General features: G+C 38.6%; 1 protein-coding gene and 1 long non-coding RNA gene across 2 annotated transcripts; one reads left to right on the plus strand and one right to left on the minus strand.

Annotated features, from left to right (window-relative positions):
* Nucleotides 1-44: 44 nt before the first annotated feature.
* Nucleotides 45-6,445, minus strand: LOC120798767. The gene is made up of 3 exons (XR_005708744.1): nt 6,292-6,445; nt 3,610-3,707; nt 45-998 (listed from the first exon to the last, which is right to left on the minus strand). It is a non-coding gene; the product is annotated as an uncharacterized LOC120798767 (long non-coding RNA).
* Nucleotides 6,446-12,482: 6,037 nt separating this feature from the next.
* Nucleotides 12,483-19,623, plus strand: mrpl37 (mitochondrial ribosomal protein L37). The gene is made up of 8 exons (XM_040142688.1): nt 12,483-13,179; nt 14,461-14,644; nt 16,226-16,341; nt 16,934-17,122; nt 17,239-17,393; nt 17,603-17,734; nt 18,882-18,956; nt 19,297-19,623. The coding sequence occupies exons 1-8, from the start codon at nt 12,795-12,797 to the stop codon at nt 19,372-19,374; spliced, it is 1,314 nt and encodes a 437-aa protein (XP_039998622.1). The 5' UTR covers nt 12,483-12,794; the 3' UTR covers nt 19,375-19,623.
* Nucleotides 19,624-24,647: the final 5,024 nt, after the last annotated feature.

A 24,647-nucleotide genomic window follows, 5' to 3' on the forward strand; every position in this document is an offset into this window, starting at 1 on the left:
CACCTCCTCCTCCTCCTCCTCCTCCTCCACCGCCCCCTCCTCCCCCAACTCCTCGCTTGTCAAAGTCCATCAGTTTGTGGTAGCCTGGCCTCTCCACGGTTAAGCCGATTCCATGCAACCAAAACAATCCCCAAAAAAACTGCCTAGCGGCTTGACCAATAGAATTTAGGGTGGTCTACGCTGGGCCAGATTGTAAGTTACACTGGGGTTGGGATTTGACTTTAAATAAGGCCAGGGACTGGGCTGTGACAATTTAAGCTGAAATGGGTAAGATGTGAGATGAATTCAGAGGAAATAAATGGATCTCATAAAGGACCACAGCTTAGATAGGTTGAGCTAAAGAGTGCTTAGTACTATACAAAAGTGATGAGGGCTGATGAGAGTATAAGATGGAGCAAAAGCAAAAGCTGATGATTGTTGGTTGGGTGGATGGATGATTTAATTAAAGAGAAATGAAAAGATGATGGAGGATTGGGGTACCCCTACCAATGAGGTTATACCCCCTTATAGGGGCCAGAGATAGCGATCAATGAGAGGAGAATAATTGCCTTAACTGTCACCATATGTAGCTAGCCATATGCTAACATTCTATATGAAACTGTGAAGCTACACTAGCTTCAGACTCAGTAATACCAGGCCACCATGACAATAGCCTTTTGTCAGCACAAGACCCATGCACCCAACCCCAGTGCAGACAGGAATGACAGCAACGATGTGTTGAGTTTATCACAAAAAACTGGAGAACTTCAAAGGTTCCTGTTTTTTTTTACATCGGATATTCAATTATGACCAAATACTTTAGTTGTGTGATTTACTGCCATAGGTCTAAGCTAATTGGTTTTAGAGCATGTGTTGGTGTAAGTACAAGATCATTGTACTTGTGCACTGTCACAGAGATGCTGACAAATCTGTCACATAATTGCTTGGTCCTATGGACCAGGTGAAGCTTTGGCCCGTTGGTGTGAGGAATGCTGTGTGCTGAGGTTTCAATGTAGCACCTGAAAGACAAACATAAAAAAAATTAGACCATATTCACATGAGTTCAACAAATGTCAACCATATCTTCATGTTTAATGTATAGTACAGTGCATTTAGAGAACACAGACCCATCTTTCAGCTAAGAAGTAAAATTACATATTGCTTCTGGGAACCACAAACACTGGCCGATTTAAAAAAGCACACAAATCATTTTAGAAGATGTGCGGTGCCTGACCAAAGTATTCTGCTGTTGTACTAAACCCCAGGATGAAGAATCCCAATGTTCTTGAGGACGAAATCTTTAAACAGATTCAAACATATGTATTTCTATCAAATTTTACTACTTTTTCGGTATGCTGACCTCAAATAATGTAGAAATAGCTATGTCCAGCTCCACAATAACCAGCAAATAAAATTGCATCAATGAGACTGAAAGAGAAAAAAAAAGTCTTGTGAAAAGAACAGTGCAACAATTGAGGGACATTGGAAGGGTTGGAGAGTGGGCCAACAAGTGGTCAATAACTGATTCCCTGGATTTGAAAACTAACAAAGTAGTTTCATGCATAAAACAAAGAAATAAAACATTTTTGGAAGCCACCAACTGACAGCATTTGGCCTTTCAAACAGAGAACCAGGCCAGATCTTCCTTTAGGAGGACAGAACATGTTCTCTGTTGTTTTTGATGTCTTCTAATAATAAAACTCATCCTGGATACTCCAATTCCTTCCTTCTTTCCTCTCAGTTTTTCCACTGCAATCCATTCTTTTCTTTTACATCTGACCTATCTTAACTTCTCCTCTTCTCACAACCCTTTTCCTCTACTCAAGGGCTCCCTTGTCTTTTCCAGTTCTCCATATTATAACAAGCCTTGTTAAAAGCAATATATGTTATTAGGATGTAACAATGCAGGTAGAGGATGCAGCATGCATATTCGAGTTTTACAAGTCAAACACAACTGCCCCTTTATTAAAAACTAATCAAACTTTGCTGTTGGCCTAGAGGCACCCTCCCAATGAGATGTCATTACTGGTTTCTTAAAACATATCTTTTTTGAGTCAAAAAAGTCAAATTCTGAATCAGTTATGATATTACTTCAGTTACATGCATGTTTCTAAACTGCAACTTTTTGTGCTGAATATAAAACCTAAATAACAGCAAGGCAATTACAGACACTTTAATTGGTGCAGATCAAGTCAGGTCAATTAATTGACAGTCAAAGCAATATCATCAATATCATTTAAAAATAAATGTCCACCAAGTATTTGAGATGCAATTTGTTTCGTCCTGGTTGAAGAATTAAGTTTAGAGAAGATTACTGCAATGCATGTTTTTTTTCAGTCTCAGAATACTTACAGCATGAAATAAATAACAATGCATTATCAAATTTAAGAAATTCTGTCCTAATGCAGTTGGTAAATATTTTGGTGGCTGACAGCTCCACAGTTGAGTTTTATACCTCAAGACTAGCTGAACAAAAACAAATTAAGTTAAACCGATAAATAGTCACATCCTCTCCTCTCACAAAACACCCTTAATAGCAATTTGTATTTTCTTTGTATGGGAAAAGATGATACTGATTTGGGAGCAGAGTGACAAAGGTCACAGACTTGCCAAATTATTTACATAATGTACATAATTAAATGTTTTTCCTGGTATTGTTTTTGTTTTACTTAGCAGAACTATCAGTCAGCTTCAGAATAACTCAGCAGAACGATACAATTTTTATATGTGGCTTTTTTTGTGTTTGCTGAATTTCTGAAAAGACTACACAAAGACATCTCTACTTTGATCAACACTTATTATTTACTCTGACTGCCATTGGGATCTTCAAACTAGAATATAAATTTCACAATGTACCACTATGTTTAGGGATGGGGATCGAGAGCCAGTTCCAAATGAGAACCTATTCTAAGTGTCTGACCCATCGGAATCGTATGTCTCCAAGCTTATCAATACCTTTTATCAATGCTGGCATTTTTTTCCGACGGTTGCGCATTGCAAAACAATGACGTCAAATGCATGTGTCTATGCTGCTTGAAACTTGAAACAAGAAGGGGTAAATGCGGAGAGGAAGAAACGGCAGAGTCGTGTGGCTTCATTTCACAACGAAAGATGACCGTTTGATTGTAATGTCTGTAAAATGGTAATTTCAAGTAAGGCTGGAAACACCAGCAATATGCTGAAACATCTTTCTGTGCAACAAAACCTAAATGAATAAACAGCGATTTAACAGTGGAGCTTTTTCACACCTGAGTCACATGCATACCTTTTTCCTACTCTGTCACTACACTGTGTTCAGACTCAGAGATAATAAAACAGTTGTGCTGACACTGAAAACCTGTTTAGGCCTACTTTTTTCAAAACAGAAAATTGATCAGGTATCATTAAGGGCATTAATAAGGAATCGAACTGATAAGCAGAGTTGATAATTGCCTTAGTATCAATAAAATTTTATCAATTTCCATTCGTAACTCCCTAACTTCATACAAACCATTTGGGATATTTGTAGCCAATTGAAGAAAAAAAAGCATGATGCTAATACCAATCTCTGAACAGAGTCCGATTCAGAAGGACTTTTAAGTTATGTGTGGCAACAACTTCAACTACAGTGCAGCTGCATCAACTCCTTACCTGAGAACCTGCATTTGTTGTTGATGTGGGAACCGTGCTCAGCTTTATTAAATGAGGGAATTAGGTTGCTGGAAACGTAACAAACAGGATTGCAACACCTGGTGAAAACAGATTCCATAATAAAATTAGAAACATTCTGCCCTGACTAAAGTTAGATTTATGCCCTTAATTACATCCCGTATAGCAGGTCACACAGCTTTTCCCTTCCACAGAAGCCTCTGTCAGATTGAGCAACTCACAGGAAAAATAAATAAATCAATCAATCAATCAATCAATGCTGCTGTATAGGCCATATATGAGAAAGGGTTAGGCCTACACAAAGTAAGAGGGGAAATCCCGCCCACACACTGCTTTTGACTTCAGCTAAAAGAAGAGTTTGCAACTCTTGTATGAATATAAAAAAGACTGAGGCTTTTGCTCCAACACAGGTATGAGTTACCTTTCGTGGGTAAAAATCTATTTGTTCCCCCAAAATTGGTAATTTAGCAATTTTCACCTCCTGCATCTGACTGTGCCTTTATATCTTTCAACAAATTCTAGGGTGACAAATTATTACCCAGGTTTGAATTACCCTACTATAAACTCATTTAAAATCATGCAGTTTATTAGGAAATATGTCATAAAATAGCTTGGTATCAAAACTCATTACTTTTCAGGTACACATCAAATACCATCAGGAAGCCTCACCACATATGTATAAATTCATTACTGCAAGTCAAGCCTTCCACATAACAACTAATGGGTTATTAAGACATAATTCACCGTAAACTACACCAGAAAAAACACTTTAATTTATTTTTTGAAAAATATATAAAACAATATAAGTACTGACAATAGTATTTGTTCGGGACTAAGATCAAGACACCAATCCTGGTATCCAATGTTTTGTGTCAGGTTGTCTGACAACATTAAACCGGTGAGTGAAAGTTCAGTAGTTTATTACACCCACTAACTTGCACGCATCCTTGCACCCAACAGTATCTACTACACAACAATCCTGAGGCAACAAACGTTACCTCTATTACTAGGATTCAATAAATTCAACAGTTTCTTCACAAGAAGATAAATCGGACTCACAGTTTCTTTGGAATGCCAATTTAGACACCGCTAATTTAAAATTAAAAATCTGCCCAGAGACTTTATATTGGTACATAATACACCACTTTAACACTGCATGGTGTTAAACTCAGTAAGCTTTTTATGTATGAAATGTTACCTCTACTAATTTCACTTAGAGATGTTTTCATGTTCCTATGACAATATCTGATACAGGGGGACAAAAGCAATGCCTAATCCATTATTGTGAATGTTTTTGCTAAGTCCTGTTCTCTCTATCCAAGCGTGGAAGCTTTCAATTTTCTGACATTATGCTATATAACAACGTATTTATAAAATTTACAGCTAATTGAGAAGAATCTCCCAATTCATTTTAGTTTGAGTATAGATCAGCTACTTGTGTGTGAAGACTGATGAGCACTGACTCATGACACACAGAGCATTCCCTTCAGCCACCTGACAACAAAATGTAATGTTTACTAATAAAAACTTTACTGTAGTTAATAGTGATATTATACTCTCTATTTAATCGCCCAATTTTCCGCTACCGCTGCAGTCTCTACATTGCTGTCAACCGTGTCCTACATTAAGTTTTGCTAACAGTGTTAGTTATAGTGTACAGAATTTTAAATGTATCTCCCTCTTAAGGTATATTATTTGTGTATCAACTGGCTAATGCGTGCATGCAGTACTTGTGGCCCCCGATGGGAAGGAGAGCCTTTATCTAAATAATCAATCAATCAATTTGTTAATGTCAAGCTCTTCTCTAGAGGCTGTATAATTCTCTCGATTATATTATAGGAGAAATACAGCCTTATCTAGCTGTATCAATATGGCCTTGTTTCACCACCCACTCTCAAATGATTAACTTCCCTGCACCACCTCTTACTCATTTCTGAAGATGACTTTCGGAGGTAGTCAATACTTAAAAGCCAACTTAAAGAGACTGTAAATCAAAGCTTTGCTCAAGATCTTCACAAGCTGTCACTATTTCAAATTTTGGAGCAGAAAACTGTTGAGGTGATGAGCTGAATGTCCAAACGAGCTCGAGTTCTGTAATAGAGCTAACGTGAGCTGATACGACTCCAGCAGATTTCGCAGTCGGGGAGAAGCGATCGTTCAATCTGAGAACTATACGCCAGGAACTGTTACTGACTTTAGCTGGCAGTCTATTGGAAAATCGTATTATATTGTGTTATTGCAAGTCAAATTATCGATCGAGCTAGGTAACGTAGGAAGTTAGGTTTAGGGCCACGGTAGTTTGACTGTGAGTGTTTGGCCTCACTGTGGCTTAACAACGTAAGCTTCATTGAAACAATTTTTGAAGTAGCAGCAAATGAAGCGAAGTAATGTCAGAGATTGCACCGACAATATTAACGTACTGCAGTGAATAAGGACGTTAGACAGTCATATCAACAACAAGCTACCCAGCTATCGTATATTAGCCTCTGTGGTCGCAGCAAGACGCAGCCTGATAGAAGCTAACGTTAGCTAACATGTTAGCCAGCCAGCTAACTAGCCAATGCTGGCTAACGCTGAATTTATGCCCATACATAGTCATTCATAAACATTGCTATCTAATTTGACAAACAAATTTGTGCAAACTTCAAAAAGGAGCATACATACCTAAACAAATTTTCGTTCTGTCGCAATTTTTATGCTTGAAATAAATTGTTCTTGTTTTCTTCGTCTCGTTTTCCTGCTCATCTCTTTTTCTGATGTTTGGCTAACCAGCTGAGAAGCCTCGCCAGTGACCATAACTCAATTTGCGTAAATGCTGGCATGTAAAGCGCAGCAAACGGAAAGAGTAGCGTAAATTGGTTTGAAGAATATTGACAGAAACTCTGTGTGCGTAAATGTGTCTGTGTGAGTGTGCATGAGAGGGGGTCGTGCACTCTTTGATTAGGGGAGAAAAGTTATTTTTAATTTCACCAGCACTTGCTCATAAACTACGTTTTTTGTACTTTGTGTGTTTCTAAGTGTCTAAATAAAGTCATTATATGTTAATTTTATTTTAAAATCCTTTAGTTAATGTCTGTGAGCCACAGACATCATCAGATACTTGACAGCTTCCCTGCTGATGCTCCAACAGCCTGTACTGCATCCTTCTTTTTTTGCTTCTTTTAGGGGCTTTTTTTGCCTTTAGTCTGGTCTATAACAAGTGAATCACATGTTCATTTGGAAGTAGCTGATATGATAGGGATGTGAACTAAGACTTGATCACTAACCAGGCAAAGTTGGGAACTGCTCCAGTACCTTAGACCCACAAATGCCCCAAAAGCCAGCAATCACAGTATGTCAACTGTTTATAATGTGATTAATTGCACCTTTTTTGGGGGAATTTGCACCATTAAGATATAATATCAACTAGATCTTGTCCTGCATTATCGTAATCTTGTGGCCTTGTCTTGTAGAGGGGCTCTGTGTCAAAATCAACTGTAGTTTTAATACTTTAGTTTATATTGTGTTTTCGGGTCTGCAAAAGCAGACAGTGTTCCAGCATAGGACCAGCAGTTCCTTTCTATAATAAATGTTTGGAGGGGAGGGTGAACAACAGGTGGACAACCCTGACAGGTTGTGAACGCCCTCAAACAGTATGTAAATTTAAAGCCAGCAATTTAACTTCATAGTTTACTGTTTAATTTCAAATCTAAGTCATACAGAATAAAAACAATTAAATATGTCTGTTTATGGGGTGTATTTTTTAGGACTATGTAAGTTAGAAGCTAAATTAGCTATATTATCATGTATATTTTGTCTAGGTATATATACAGTTTAGTGCCATGTAACAAATATATCATTAATAATTTGGTAGTTTAATGTCACTAATGTAAATCTCTCATGTAAAATCTGCATGAGAAAAGAAAGCAGCCTGTAGGAAGAGGCTATTATGAGGCCTGGTGCAATGTAAATGCACTGTAAAAACACTATAAAGTACAAAGCTATGAGACCCAGGCCATTGACTTGTGTCCTCTGTAGTGGACATTTCATTCACATGCATCTCCTTTTACGCTTATGAGGTACTTTATTAATCCCCACTGTACTGTAAAGAGGACATCTTGGGCTTCCTAGTGATATGTCATGTGATAGGCTGGGAAGCTGGTAACTTCCTCTTCCTTTCCATCCAAACTGGCCAGCATAGAAGCAAGCACATTTTACGGAAAGAATAAATGTAAGTCAAATATTGTTTATCTATTGTTTTTTTTACTATGATGATCATATATGTTTTTGTTCATTTAAATGTCAAGAATTATATATTAGTATTGAAAGCAGTTAAATTATTGTTGTTTTGAAATAATAGCCCTTTTATGAATGTCTATTATAGTGGACACCAATACCATCTTAATATACTTAATGAATCCATATGGTTGAAGGAGACAGAACTGAAGCAGAAAGAATTCTTTACCAGATAGCTGAAGGAAATTCAGATGTGGACCTGCCAGATGATGAAAGAGATGAGGATGAGTTTGAACCTGTGATAGAAGAAGATGGTGAAGAAGAAGAGCAAGAAGATGCTCAGACGAGGAGACAGATACAGACCAAGAGACAAAGACAGACAGGGAGGAGCTGGAAAGATTTTGTCCTCTGTGGACCAGGACTAGCATGTATGTTCTATTTAATTCCAGGATAATATATTCAGTTCAAGTATTAGCCCCTATTGATATTCATGGTGACAAAATATCATAAACTATACTTTTCAGTAAATGTGTAACTCCATGTTAAGTAACACCTATAATGTAGTACTGTTGCTATGTATCAGTGATATTTATCAGTGATCCCTGAGGTGTGAAGATTTCCTAAGTGGTGTCATTAAATATATGGAAATTGTCTCAAGAATGCAACGTCTGTCCTTATGAGATTGGTCAGTAGGACACCATATCACAACCAAAACACTGGAATTCTCCCAATGATGCACTACTTCTTGAATCCAGGTAGATTTGTAAATGGAATGGTAAATGGACTGCACTTGTACAGTAATTTTCTCATCTTATCAACCACTCAAAGCACTTTAAGCAACTGCCGCATTCACCCATTCACGCAAATTCATACAGTGCTTTTCTATACAAACAGCGCTTTCTGTACACACACATTCATATACTGATGATACATCAGGGGCAAATTGGGTTCCAGTATCTTGCCCAAGGAAACTTTGACATGCAAACTGAAGGAGCCGGGGACTGAACCAAGACAGCTACAGCTGCCCAAGAGGTAGAATTTGTGTGAGGTTTAATTATTATTCCTGTTATTACCTTTCATTTATTGGTGTTTTTTCCATCATAATAGATTCACACCTGTGCTACCTGGGCTTGCTGATTGTCAAGATAACCCTACAACCCGTGCAGCCTAGAGTCCAATTCCATACTTTTCCCAGTACATTGACAACAAAGTCTTCAAAGATTTGGCAGCATTCACAAATCAAAGACAGCTACAAACTAGAGGAGTGTTTTTAACTACTACTCCAAAAGAAATGAAGAGCTCCTTTGGCATATCAATCCACATGGTTTGCTTTGGCTATCCCAGAATTAAAATGTTTTGGGCCAAAAAACAAAGTGCCAGTTTTAAGCAGCAAAATGGCAAAGGATAGATTCTACAAGCGGAGAAGCTCACTTAAGATTGTCGATGACCTGAATATAACAGATGAGACAAAGATGGCAGACATTCTTTGGAGAGTCAGGCCATTATTTGAACACATGAGGCTCAGCCTCCGTAAGTCTGAGAAGGTCAGCAATTGATGAGCAAATCATCCCTTTGACAGGCCACTATCTAGTCAGGCAATATGCACTAGGCAAGCCAAACCCTACTGGCTTAAAGGTCTTTGGCCTTTCTTCTCCAAATGGTTTGACACTGGATTTCAAAGTGTAACAAGGTAAGAATACATTCAGGTGTCAAGGATTGGGTGTTGGAGCAGCAGCAGTCCTAGCATTGTTGAATGTGTTCCCACAGGAAGTCATCTTTTCTTTGACTGTTACTTCACAACAATCAATCTCATGCATTCCTGGCAAAGGGCCTTCCAGCAACAGGAACCATAATTAAGAACCAAGTCCCAAAGTAGTGCCAGCTGCAGGAGACGTGCAGGTGCAAAAAGTGGGGAGAAGAGCACAAGTGTCAGAGTCATCAGTGTAAGTGGTCAGAAGGAGTCCTGTGCTGGCAGTCACAAAATGGTACAACAACAAATTAGTGCTGATGGCTTCCACAGGAGAGATCCTGAAGATACCTGCACCATATGGATCCAACACAAATCTGACAGCAAATTGCTTAGCTGACCCGAAAAAACAACCCAACACTGCCTGGACTTCAAATGGCACCTGGCTGAAGAGTTGTTGGATAGTTCAGAACCCGATGACAGCAGTGACGACAGTAAGGAGTATGAGCCACCAACCAAAATAAGGATCACACAACCAGAGCCATCTGTGTGCAGACTAGGAGCCACACACTTGCCAGAGATGGTGGATATCAAACATTCAGAAAGATGCAGAAATAAGGGCTGCAAAAGCAAGTTGATTCTTTTCTTGCTTTAATATCACTCTACAGCTGTTCAATTTTTTACCTTCTAAGTTTGGCTGTCTCGAGACCACATAACATTTCTCTTGAGTTTTTCTAGAACAATGCTGTATTTTTACTGTGGGCTCATTTGCGGAAAATTGATTGAAATTTACTTTTTCAGGTTATGAGGATTGACGGTGACTAGTTTTCATGCCGAGGAATGTATCAAAATTTAGCGCATGAATAGATGAATAGATAATTTAACTGGAGTGCGGTCCTCATGCTTCTGAGGTTAGTAGGTTCATTCATTAAGTCAATTGACATTATATGGTACAGCAACTGTAGGGGTATTGTATTGTCTGGCAACAATATGTTCAATTATAGTTTTATATATTTGGTACTGTTAGTTACATCAATAAATGAGATGATGAAAGGTAATTTAATAAAATGTAATAATGTGACATAAAGTAAGAGTTCAAAAACTGTAAATATTACAAATCTGATAATAGAGTCTTTTAATAATGAAAAATATGTAGGTTCCAGTGGGCCTTCTATGACAAGCAGACATTTTGGCTTGTCATAGAAGGTGTTTAATGTTTGTTTTACACCTGTGCTGTTACTACTATGACAAGTGACACTTCATGACACTAGTACAGAGTGTCACTTGTCAATATTACCTCCATCCTCCCCAATGTGAGCCTGGTTCTAAATATCAGCTTTGCTACAAAGGCAGACACTGGATATTATTCCTGCATTACCCCGCCGCCTGATATAATCAGCCCCACTGTCTTGATTCAGATAGCAGGTAAGGTGCCGATGAACGTTAACACCAGGGGCTTTTTTTAATGGTCATTTCTGAGTAAATGATGATTGAAAGGAGTTTATCACTATTTTAGTATTTACTGATAGTGTCATTTAAACACATTAATAATTTAAGTAAATGGCAACAGTACCATTTACTACACTGTGAGACATAACAGTAAAAGTTTGATAAAGAAAATGGGTTTTAATCAGTCAAAAAAATAAAAAAATGTTCATTCACCTATAATATTCTGAGTCATTTGTACACATCAAGTTTACAGTGCTCAACCATTTTTTTTTTTTTTTTTATGTTTCTGTTGTTGGTATTCCAAAAAATCATAAAACAGTAACAGTTCCTTCTCAGGACCAGTCCAAAAAGAGGTTGGATGGATCAAAAATAAATGTCTAAGTGTTTTGTCATGTCCTGCGGTATTTGATTGATTTTATAGTAACAGTTATAGCAGTGGCAGCAGCAGTGGTGTTTTCCATAAATGTGAGGCTATCTTCATGATTTGTTTTTGTTTGGCCATGATAAGATGTTTTAATCACATTTTAAATATTGAGTTTTGGCAAATGTGATTTAAGGTATTTTAAATTTCATATAAATTATCATGTTAGTAAATATTTCATATTCACAATATATGAAATACGAAATTCACATATGACCATGAACTGTCATATAGCCTTGTTTTTTGAGCAGCTGCTCTTGAAATAAAAAAAGTGATTATTTCATGTTATATTATTAATTAATGTCTGAATTTCTGCCAAATTCTGGCAATAGCTTCTAGTATTTTATGTTTTCTTAATTTTATGTTCCACTCTGTCAAACTATTTTCCACCTCGTCACAGTGATATTTAAAAAAAAAAAAATACTGGGCAGGGGTGGTTTGGTGGTTAAAGCAATTCTAAACATAGTTTATAACTGTAACAAACAACAGAAAGTTTTATTTTGGATTTTGAAGTTAGACTGTAAATTTTAGCAAGAAAATGTGACCACCAGCACATTGGATTTATTTATGAATGCTAAGAATTTTAAAAAAATGTATAAAAATAATCAAATTTAATACTAACTATTGTTGTTTTTGAAAGGAAGACTCTTTTCCAAGTGGAATGCATTTTATTTTCTTTGTTTATGCCCAAATCACCACTGAACTGGTTTAACTATTGTCCTGTAACGGGCGTGGAACAAACCAACTGTGATATCTGGATATAATGGGGAATAAAAACAAATGCCTGAGCTTGCAAAATACGTTTTATTGCAGGTCTAACATATTCTTCATACGAACAAATACAAAATTCTACGTTCGATTTTATAACCACGATGTCGTCTGACAAAATCACAATGCAATTAAGTTAAAGACAACGGCTATGCTGTGAATTTAACATATATTTAATATATTTATAATTTAATTGTATAATAATCACTCAGAGAGAAAGTTATAAACCCATTCACGTCTGTGTCAGCATAACTTGTAACTGTAAGGAAGCTATAGAGCATATACTGACAGGTTCTAGGAAGTTCATCAGCGAAAGAGAAAGATATGGTCATTGGTATGGGAACGGTGTGGAGCATCAAGGGCCTGTTGGCGCTAGGGGACAAACAGTTACAGGTTCAAAGGATATCCAGAATATAAACTTCTCGTAGAATAATGACTTTAGACACTCCGGTACAGTAGGTGGCGGCTTACACCGTTCATGTTGGTTTGTAAGAGAGAGATATATAGAGAGAGCGAGAGAGACAGGGACAGGATCCAACATGGCAGGATACTACTGTAGCATCTGAGAGGCAATGACTTTGGTCAAAGTTACAGCTCAGTCTTGAAAACTCAGTTAGAAGTATACCCATGTTTCCAAAAACGGCTCAGTGCTTAAAAACGGCAGCCTCGCTGTTATCTCAAACCGTTTTCTTGAAGGAATTGAGACTGTTGTCGGCACATGGAGGAGCTAGCCGCCTGCAGGTCCGGAGACACTTCGGTGTTAGCCGCTCTCTGACAGACAAGGTTTCCCCCACGGGTAATCCCAGGGAGAGAGTGGAGATCCCCGGACTGGAGATGGTTACCTACAGGGAAAGGATGCACTATGTGCCAGGGCTTGCTAAACCCGTTTACCCTGAGTGGAAGAGGGACTACAAGGACCCGAGACATTACAGGTCTCCCCCGGTTTACGACATGCCGCTGTACAAAGAGAAACCATGCTATGTGTACAACCAGAGGACCAGCGCACTGGAAGGTAAAGTGTCACAACTGTATTACACTTCAAGCACTTCGCTGTTGAATTAAAACTATCAAGTATTCCTTGCCAGCAGTTAATGATATATGAATGACACAATCAAGTGCGAGGCTCATTATTCCTAGTTTTTTTTTTTTACACTAAAGATTAGGTGTAGGGGAGTCGCAGGCCGTGTGAGCACCAATTATAAACAGAGATTTGAATTACTTCAAGTGCTACTTGGGGGACTATTGATATGTCGAATTTATCAGAACGTGCCACTGACTCTTAAAAGTATTCACTCATGTTTTCAGATATGTTCACCTTCTCTTATGATCAAGAACAAATAAATAGTTTTTATTTCTCTTTTTTTTTAAACATTTAATTAAATCTCGCGTGGTAGAATGAAATAAAACTGCTTATAACATAGAAGAAAACAAAGTCATACAGACCAAAATAACAATTAAGAATTTCACAACATGAAACCCTATATGAAACCAAAAACAACTGTTTCACCAACATTCACAATGGCAAAAAAGTATAACAAGCTATCACTGTGCTTTTTGATGTCCACTGTCTCCCAGTCCTAGCAAAACTGAAATATCCATTTATTCTGTGTTTTTTTTTTTTAACATTACTTCATTTTTTTGTGTATGTTTGAACTACTTAAAGTTGAATATTAATTAAAATATAAAGTACATATTGGGCTTAGCAGATGGTACGTTGAGTCTTTTACACTCACTGTCTCCGAAATGCACCCTGTCCACACAGAATTTTATATTTCAAAGCTAATGATATGTAACAGCTTCACGTTACAGAAACCACAATGTACATGGTAGGACGCCATTAACCTTAGTGTGCACCTGGTGACAATGTCAGACATTCTTTTCTTTTTCAGATGTCATAGAATTAGCAGAAATGCTCATCCAGCAATAGCTTAGGCAGATGAGCCTAGATATATGTATAATGGATGTTTAGTAATAGAAACCTGTTTGTTAGTTTGTATGTTTGGGATTATTATGAATGTACAACTTTGCATTAGTTTGCTACTCAGATTGCCGGTCGAGGCACACGGCCGCCCACCAGTGAGTTTCTACCTGTTAAAAGGGAGTTTTTCCTTGTTGATGTCATCAAGTGCTAGAATTGAATTGAATTGAATTGAATTTATCATGTAAAGTGTTTACATTAGTGTAGATCCAACCTGCATGTGAGGAGAACTGACTTGACTATTAGCATTAATGTTTCAAAACCTCATGGCACTTCACATCTTGCTCTTACCCCTTCTCTCCCTCTCTCTCTCAGGTGTGCGTCAGGCTCTGTGGTTGACCAAAACAAAGCTGATCTCTGGTCTACCCCCTCAGCTCATCTCAATGGCCGAGAGTCCTGCCAATCGGATACCAGATCAGGATGAGCGCGTGCAGAATGCCATCAAACATGCCCGCTTCTGGGACACGACAGAGGAACGACCAGGCAAAGAGAAATACGGGTAGCGTGTTACAGCAACGCACATATAGTGTCTATTGACGGGTTGAATAAATTAAATACTCGATTAACTAACAACTATTAAAGTCAAGTTTGTTGCGTGGACATTGTATAAAGGTAACATTTTTTAAACCATTGCAATGTATTACAAAACAACAAAAAACTGCAAGCTGCATTGCAAATTTTCTGAAAATATACTGCAAATTCATGCCAAGTAGTCATGATGCCTCATTTATACTCTCAATGAGAACAGAATTAGTGTTTTTACTCCATTAGTGGCAGATCTGTGACAGTTTGTGGTTCTTGCTTGGCTTGGCATTCTAGATATGATCAGCATCAATAAGTTACCCTCACCACAAGGTGGGATGCAGAGCACAGTAACAGAAGTGAAGTGTAGCATGGGTTTATAATACCAACAAGCACCAGGTTGCAAGAAAGCAACAGGGAATTTGAAAATCAGAGCTGCAGTAAGGTTTGCTATCTTTACTCTTTCCATAGATAAAACAATGGCTCATTGCAGCACAAAGCCATTCTGGACAACCTTAGTTACTTATTTAGAGTCACCTGGAGTTACAGTGACAAGAAACAGTAAGTGACCCCTTTGGAATTCCCTGGTTTTCTGCATTAATTGGTAAAAAAATTTGATATGATCTTCATCCCAGTCACTAGTATAGACAAAAACAATGTGCTTAAGCTAATAACAAACAAACAATTCTAATCGTTCATGTCTTTATTGACAACACCCATTAAACCTTCACAATGATGGTGGAAAAAGTAAGTGAATCCTTGGATTTAATAACTGGTCGGACTTTTGGCAGCAATAACCTCAAACAAGAGCTTCCAGTAGCAGTGAATTAGACGTGCAATGTTCAGGAGGAATTCTGGACCATTCTTCTTCACAGAACTGCTTTAAATCAGCCATATTCTTAGGATGTCTGGTTTGAATGACTATATGAGCTCATTCCACAGGATCTCTATCTGGTTAGAGTCTGGGCTCTGACTAAGCCACTCCAGAAGCTGGATTTTCTTTTTTAAAGTCATTCTGTAGTAGATTTACTTTGACGTTTAGGGTCATTGTCCAGCTCCATCACCCAACTTCTACTAAGCTTCAGCTGGTGGATGGCCAAACTGACATTATCCTGTAGGATACCTTAATAAACTTGGGAATTCTTTTTCCCCTCGATGATGGCAAACTGTCCAGGCCCAGAGGCAGCAAAGCAGCCCTAAATCATGATGTTCCCTCCACTGTACTTCACCACCGGGATGATGTTTTCATGTTGGATGGCAGTGCATTTGTTACACCAGACATAGTGCTGCATGTTCTTCCCACATAATTGAACCTTAGTTTTATCAGTCCATAAAACCTTTTCCTAGTAGTGTTGTGGAGTGTCAAGCTGCTCTTTGGCAAACTTCAGGTGTGCATTGATATTATTTTTTTTTGGAGAGCAGCAGCTTCCTCGTCCTGTCCTGCTATGGACACCAAGCTCCAGGCAACCAGGCACCATGATTTGCAAATGGGAGACTCATTTACACAGAAAAAAATTATTCTCTTCTCTCTCGCTGTTTGTATGTGTTCCTCCCGCAGCAACACTCTGCTCATCAACCTGATCCATCTGTGTGCGACTCTACAGTCCATTCATCCTGCTATTGGAAGGAGGATCCTTGCTGAGAAGTACTCGTTGGCAGCTACATGGAAAAGAGGTATCATACCCTAAGTAGGAGTTTGACTCTGATGGTGACTGGAGCACACTCTGATCAGTGTGCTCCAGTCTTTCCTCACTGAGGTATTACACTCTCTTAGATAGATTATGTTCTATGCTTAAACGTAACCTGTGGAGTTTGGACGAATAATAGTGTTATGGAGCAATGTTTTAATGAGTGGGTCCCCATTTTCTTTGTATCATGAATGCTAACAGGCATGTGGGTGGCCCAAAACACATTCCTGCTGATGGTTTCACGGTATTCTCCAGACTGACATTTGGCAGCAATAACGGGCAAAGAAATTTAGCAGTGTGCCAACAAATGCAGTTAAGAAGAAGACTGTTAGTTAGCAAACATGGATGTAAACAATGCAATTTTTAAAAAATTTCATAAGAGTTAGAAGATATTTCACTGGATTAGTTAAAACATTGACCTGCTGGTGCTGCTAAGGAAAAGTTGGGGGGGTCACCAAAGTTATTAGAATTTATCCAAAGGGAACATCACTGTCAATAGAAAATGTTGTGGTAATCCATCTAATAGTTGCATAGATGAATGCTAATGGACTTCAATTGCTATTTATTGTGGTTACCAGGTGAGGACCTGTTACAGATTAGGGGCCAGAACGGTTTGCTGCACAACTGCATGGATCCTCTCCCAGAGGTTTCTGGGAAACAGGAAGTTGCTGACACAGCAGATCATGTCCTAGAAACCTTCTATCCCGTCTCCCCCACCATCGACCTGCAGAAAGTACATGTGTACAGGGAGGAGGTGAACTGCTCAGGTGAGAAGTGTCCCGGCCTGCTCTCCTGTTCTAAAGGTTTTCCTGAGGTTAGCACAAGGAGAGTCAGTTTGTCCAATTTTCAGTGTAATTACGTGACACCACTCTCATTCAATCAGGTTTCAGGGGTGACTACCCTTATCCTCATGCCCACACACTTTACTTCCTGGAGGGAGCTGATGATCGCTGTAAGCTCCGCCCAGAACAGTTCAGAGCCAACATGCTCATGTTCGCCTTTGGAAATGCTCTGGCTCGTGCACACAAACTGTATGGGGTAAGGATATATAAACAACAGGATAAAACTTTCTGTGAACATACTGTTGTATTTAAGATCTATTTGACCTCTTCTTTTTTGTATAAATAATAATTATCCTTCTCTCTCTCTGCCCTTGTCTTTCTTACATTTTGTGTGTATGTGTGTGTGTGTGTGTGTGTGTGTGTGTGTGTGTGTGTGTGCGTGCGTGGCGCGCATGTGTGCGTCAGACCCAGCCCCTGCGTGTATTAGATTGTCCTATAACAGTACAGGCAGTGGGGACAAACGGTAGAATTTTCCAGTTAATGGTTTTCCAGCTCAACACCACCAATCTCTCAGGAGATGATGGCATCAAGAACCAGGTGCTTCATATTTATTATTAGCTCTGTTCTCTGTGGTTGTTTGTGAGTGATTCAAACATACTTGCTGTTAATGGCTATGACGTCAGGATATGTGGCTATGAGAAAGCTAATGCTTACAAGATGTTGGGTAGACCAGATAAACACTTTACAAACTAGTACCTCTAAATACAGTGAAGGGCCGAAGCATTCAATATTCATAAAAAACAATTTAGTTTTGTTTGGCAGAATTCAGGCATAAATTGATGAATTAGTTTAGTTAATTAGGAGCTGCACTTGTTGCATCCTTATATTTGTGCAAGATTCAGATTATTTAGCCAATTGAAAGTAATTTTCTTGGTAAACCAATTTCTACTTACCATATTCACATGACAGCCATTCGTGATATTACTATAAGGCTGAACATTCATACCAGGCAAAGAAGCACACTGCAGTAAAAACAAGCCAAACCCTTGACCCTCAATAACTGCAGCTTAAAGCTACAATATGTAACTTTTTGTATGTACTGTAGCCTTAAAGCTGCTGAATGTTAACTTTTTCCCTGCCATTTTGCAGCAAAAACAAACATTAAAACAAACAAAAAAACACAACAACATGAGCACAGAATCAGAATGAAATCAAATTCTGCATTTTCCATCCAAAGCCATAGCTGTGCTGTACCATGTGTCATATTTAGTGATGATTTATGACACTGAAAATCATTCTAACATTATAGAAGACCTGATAACTATCACTTAGTACTGATCATACTTCCAGCCAAAAAAATCAACACATCTGCATTATTAAAGTCATTTTCCATATGACGGACCTGGACATTTCCTTGGCTCTTAGTTCATTTTTCCACGTCACAAGCGATGTACTTAACAGTTTGTGTTAATACTGATAATGCTTTTATTCAAGGCTAAATACTATACAAACAAGAATGCAAAGAATCTAATCCTCATGACAAATTGTCATCAACAGTTTTTCTGTCAAAGTAATTTATTAAGTAATGAAACAAAAATATATGCTATCACAATTGCACTAGCTTTAGTTGATGCAACAACAATCAAAATCTACCATCAAATAAAAAAGCCCTGCTGTCTGAACAGATTTGCTCCCTCTCTCTTTCATTGCTGTATATTTAATTTTTTCTGTCTGCGCCTTGCAGGTGTGGCTGGATGAAGATGCTGAGCTCTATGATTTTGCAAAAATCCGACCACTGATCAAGAAGAAACAAGTGAAGGTAAAACAGTCACCGCAAGGCTTTTTACAGCCAAGTTCTCTCTTGAAGCCTTATTTCACGCTAGTTTGTTGCTGTAAAATACAGTACATGATCTTCTAATGTGGGATGGTTTAGGGCTTGAAGCAGTTGATTCCTTCACCATTATTTCAATAATAGATAGAATAATAATAATAATAATAGAATAATTTATATAAGCCTGATCAGCAGGGCAACCACTGTTCTCCTTCTCCATTACTGTACTGAATGTGTATTAACTGTTGACTTTGGCATAAGAGGGGAGGGAAAGAGCAACCATGTTAAATTATATGATTCTGATTAGTTGTTATGTGTCTCCCTGTAGGTACCAGCTGGTCTTGCGGGCTACAAGCCTGAAACATTCAGCAAGTTCTTGGCCCTGTACCTGCATGGAGCTGTATAGGACTGCCTACCTCATAATGTGTGTGGATGAACACACTCTGAGCAGGGAGTCACCTGTCACGAATGTGTGTATCTGGGATCTTACTAGAAAACTCCTTCTTTCCTTTGAAACAGTCAGTGACCAGGTCTCCAGTATATTAGGATTTCTGGACAATATGAATTGACTGAAACTGCAGATTTTCATGTTCACACACTGGCTCCAACCCAGTGTTAGAATTCAGTCAATAAAACGAGTATATATCTGAGTGTATTTTAAGTTTTCATGTCTTCCTTGTGAGCCCATTTTAAATGAACAAAGACTGCTATCCTTAACTGCTTAATTTCTTTCTTGTAAATTCTCATCCTCAAAGCTAAGGCTAGCGCCACTAGTAGTTTTCATGGGTAGTTTTAGGGTGTTGAGCTGCAAAATATGAGGATTATGTGGGCAAAATTCCCAGAAGGTATGGAAATATTAGCAGCTTATCTAAATATCATACGAGAAAGGAGAAATAAACATTCAATTCGAACTAATACTCAGAACACTATAGTGCTTCTCACACAGTAGACATTTTGACTTGTTACAGCAAGAAAAGTACAGGTGCAACTAATAATAGGAGGAAAGAGAACATAGGACAATGCAGGTTCCACATAAAGATTTATAATAATAAGACTAATAATAAAACTAATAGTCATAATAATAGAGCTAATAATAAGACCACTAATGAAAAATATAATAATTGAAACAGTGTGTCTCGAGTAGGATCCAGAGTCTGCAGCTCCAAAGGCAGAAATACCTGCAGAACGCAACAGGAAGAGAGAGGAGATAGACAAGAAAGCACAAAACTACGGGAGAGAAAAGAAGCCAAGTTAGTAACAAGCATTGATGCGATATAAATGCGAATGGGTGGAGAGGGAGAGGGAGAGGGGGAGAGGGGATGTCGGTGCATCATGGAAAGTCCCCCGGCAGTCTGGGCCTATAGCAGCATAACTAGGGGATGGTTCAAGACAAGCCTCAGCAACCCCAAACTATAAGCTTTATCAAAAAGGAAGGTTTTAAGCCTACTCTTAAATGTGGAGATGGTGTCTGCCTGTTGGACCCAAACAGGAAGGTGGCTCCACAGAAGAGGAGCCTGATAGCTGAAGAGCTGCCTCCCATCTTTTTGGAGATTTTGGGAACCACAAGTAAGACTGCATTCTGGGAGCGTAGTGTTCTAGTTGGCTAATAGGTTACTGTGAGCTCTTTAAGATAGGATGGTGCCTAACCAATAAGGGCTTTGTAGGTGAGGAGGAGGATTATAAATTCTATTCTGGATTTTACAGGGGGCCAATGCAGAGATGCTAACGGGAGAAATATGATCTGTTTTCCTAGTTCCTGTCAGTACTCGCACTGCAGCATTCTGGATCAGCTGGAGAGTATTTAGAGACTTGTTGGGAACCCTGATTATAAGGAATTACAATAATCCAGCCTAGAAATAACAAAAGCATGGACTACTTTTTATGCATCTTTTTGAGAAAGGATGTGCCTGATTTTTGCAATGTGGTGAAATGGTGAAAAAAGGCAGCCCTTGAAGTCTATTTTATGTCGGCGTTAAAGGACATCCTCACAGTAGTGCTGAAGGCCATGGCAATGCCATCAAGAGTAATTATATCATTAGATAATGTGTTTCTGAGGTGTTTGGGGCCAACAATAACTTCAGTTTTGTCTGATCTTAATGGCAGAAACTTCCTGGTCATCAAGGTCTTTATGTCTTTAAGGCATGCTTGAGGTTTACCTAACTGATTAGTTTCATCAGGCTTCATTGACAAGTACAATTGGGTGTCATCTGTATAGCAGTGGAGGTTTATGGAGTGTTTCCAATTAATATTGCCCAAGGGAAGCATATATAAGGTGAAGAGAACTGGTTCAAGGACAGACCCTTGAGGAACTCCGTGACTAACTTTTGATTATATGGAGGATTTATTGTTAACATGCACAAACTCAAATTGATCTGATAAATAGAGTTTAAACTAGTTTAAAGTGGTTCCTTTAATATCAGTTAAATTTTCCAGTCTCTGTAATAGGATATGTTGGTCAATAGTGTCCAATGCAGCACTATGAGCAAGACGAGTACAGAGACAAGTCCTTTGTCCGATGCAATTAGAAAATCATTTTTAACTTTCACCAGTGCTGTCTCTGTGCTATGATGGACTCTAAATCCTGACTGACAATCCTCAAATAGTAGGCTTTTTAGAGATTTAATTACAGCTACTTTAGTGGACTGTGGTACATAGCCAGTTAATAGAGACTGATTGATTATACCTAGTAAAGGGTAAAATGTCCTTAAGCACCCTAGTTGGGATGGGATCTAAGAGACAAGTTGATGGTTTTGATGAAGAAATCGTGGAAGTTAGTTGGTGAGGGTTGATGGGCGAAAAACAGTCTGAATATATATATGGTTTTACAGCTGTGTTTAAAGTTCCTGTGTTTGAAGATAAATCGGTTCCATTTGAGGGCAGGAGGTGATAATTTTTATCTATAATAGTTAAACTTTTATCACTAAAGAAGCTCAAGAAGTCATCACTAGAGCTATAGGTATACATGGATCCATAGAGCTATGACTGTCAGCCTGGCTAAAGTGATGAAAGGAAACCTAGGGTTGTTTTTATTTTCCTCTATTAAAGATGAGTAATAGGCAGCTCTGGCATTACAGATGGCCTTCCTAAATGTTTTAAGACTATTATGCCAGGCTAAGCAGGATTCTTCCAGTTTGGTGGAACGCCTTATACTTTGCTTTAATATGTGTGCTTGGGAGTTAAACCATGGAGCTAACTTCTTTTGTTTTATTATCTTTTTTAGAGGGGCACTGTCAACAAGATGATCAATTTGGGAGGGAGTGAAGTCAGCATAGGAGACTTATGTTATATTGAAACATGGTGTTGAATTAAGTGCTGATGGAATCACTTCCTTAAATTTAGCTACAGCACTATCAGATAGAAATCTAGTAAAGACATTTTTTCCAAATGGTCAGTAATAGGAATTAGAAGTTATTTAATAATGAAAAAAGAGAATTATTTGGAAAGACTATTAAATGTTCAGTTTTGATGCCATAAGTCTGAACAAGTCGAGGGTGTGGTTAAAACAGTGAGTGGGTTTACTTACACCCTGAGCGAAGCCAATTGAGTCTAATAATGAGATAAACACAGTTCTAAGGCTATCATTGTCGACGTCCATATGAATATTAAAATCATCTACTATAATTACTTTACTAAGGACTAAACGTGATTAAAAACTCAGAGAATTCAGATAAAATTTCAGGTTATGGGCCAGAAACGCTGTACACTATAACGAATAGACATGGCTTTTGTATTTTTCAGGTTGGGTGTGTAAGACTAAGAACCTTTCGAATGAATTATAGTTGAGTTTAGGTTTAGGGTTGATTAATAGACTTGAGTCGAAAATGGCTGCAACTCCACCTACTAGGCCGATGGCGCGAGGAATGTGAGTATTAAATTTAACTGGGCGGAGTGGATTCGTTTAAGCTAACATTCATCGCGAAACAGCCAGGTCTCAGTAAGACTAAATAAATCAATATGATGATCTGATATTTGATCGATTACTAATACGGCTTTAGATGGTAGCGATCTAACGTTTAATTCCCCTATTCTTGTTATACTTTTGCAGTAGTGGTCTTAATTATCATTAGGTTTTTATGTACAACTCATCTTCTGTTTATTTTTGAGTTAATTATTTTTGACGGTCGGGTGCAGACAGTTTCTAAGGGGTTTCGGGTGGGTAACTGCTGTTAGGGAAGCATAGAGAAGCGTGTACGACTGCAAATCTGCCGCCTAGTCTCAACTCTGGGTTGTCATGGCTTCGGTCTACTAATAAACTCAATCAGATATCCAGATATGAGAGCTGCTCCATCCAAAGTGGGATGTATGCCGTCTCTCCTAATCAGACCAGGTCTTCCACAAAAAGTTCACCAGTTATTTACAAAGCTCACATCATTTGCTAGACACCACATCGACAGCCAGCGGTTGAATGATGCGGCCAAACATGTCATCGCTGGTCAGATTACGCAGGGGCCCAGAGAAAACTACGAAGTCCGACATTGTCTTTGCATATGTACACACCGACTCAACGTTAATTTTTGTGACCTCCGATTGGCGTAATCGGGTGTTATTACCGCCGACGTGAATCTCACTATATTTAAGTTTATCTTTAGCCAGCAGTTTTAAATAGGATTCAGCGTTGCCCGCTCTGGCCCCAGTAGTACCTTCACTTATATCAATGTAGAGCTGCTAATAACCAGAGTTGGTTTTTCAGCGAGTGTGTCGCTTAGTGGAGACTATCTGTTTTAAACGTGTACTGGTAAGTGATTCACCATGGGCTTCTGCTTAGGGCTACTCTTCTTGCTGCGGACGGTCACCCAGCCGCCGTGGTTATCCGGCTGTTCGAGAGGTGCCCGGGGGAGAGTGGGAGCTACGTTGGGTCGGCTCGCACCGGCCACTGTAGGCCGGCTAACTATAGCAGCTAGCTATCTGGTTTCCATGGTACGGAGCCATGGCTCCATCACTGCAAATAAACTACATTTATTACATTTACCAATATCTTTAAAGGAGGCAGAGGAATAACTATACATCAGGCACACCGAGCAACAGAGAGAGGCCTTCGCTATCTGCTAAGTTATAGTAACTAGCAGATCTGAATAGTTTGTAAACAGTTGTGAAGTAGTGAGGAAGTCCCCAAATGAAGGAGAGGGCAAAGTGTGCTTGAGCAGAACTAGTATATCTTTAAATGTTTAGCGGATAATTATCCACTGAATAAAGAAAAATATGAAAATTTACTGGGTAGAGGCAGAGCAGCACAACTCGCTACCAGTAACAGAAACAACAGCAACCGACATTGACACAATACGCTTACTGCAGCACCTCAATAAACCGCTGTTATCTTTCAAAGCGGTACTTTACAGTACATGTCATAGAAGTGAAACAGGAATGCTGCAGTATGTTCCAATTATATTTTTCGGTTGCCATTTGTGGATAAAGTAATTGCAAGTGCACAAAATGAAACAAAAGTAATTCCAGTAATACAATACATATTTACTATACATACATATATAGGATAGCTAAAGATGTAGAAATACATCAGTACTAGTCAATCTTGTCGTCTGCAAGTGCTCATCCACATTGCACCTTATGTGCTCTCTTCATAACACCTGGGAAAGAATCTTGTTGCATGTCTTATCAATCCCTGGCAATGTCCAGACATACAGCATTCATTGTGTCCAGGGAAGACATTAATCATTAACTTTC

This window comes from Xiphias gladius, chromosome 14 (genome assembly GCF_016859285.1).
Source record: "Xiphias gladius isolate SHS-SW01 ecotype Sanya breed wild chromosome 14, ASM1685928v1, whole genome shotgun sequence".
Lineage (NCBI taxonomy): Eukaryota > Metazoa > Chordata > Actinopteri > Istiophoriformes > Xiphiidae > Xiphias > Xiphias gladius.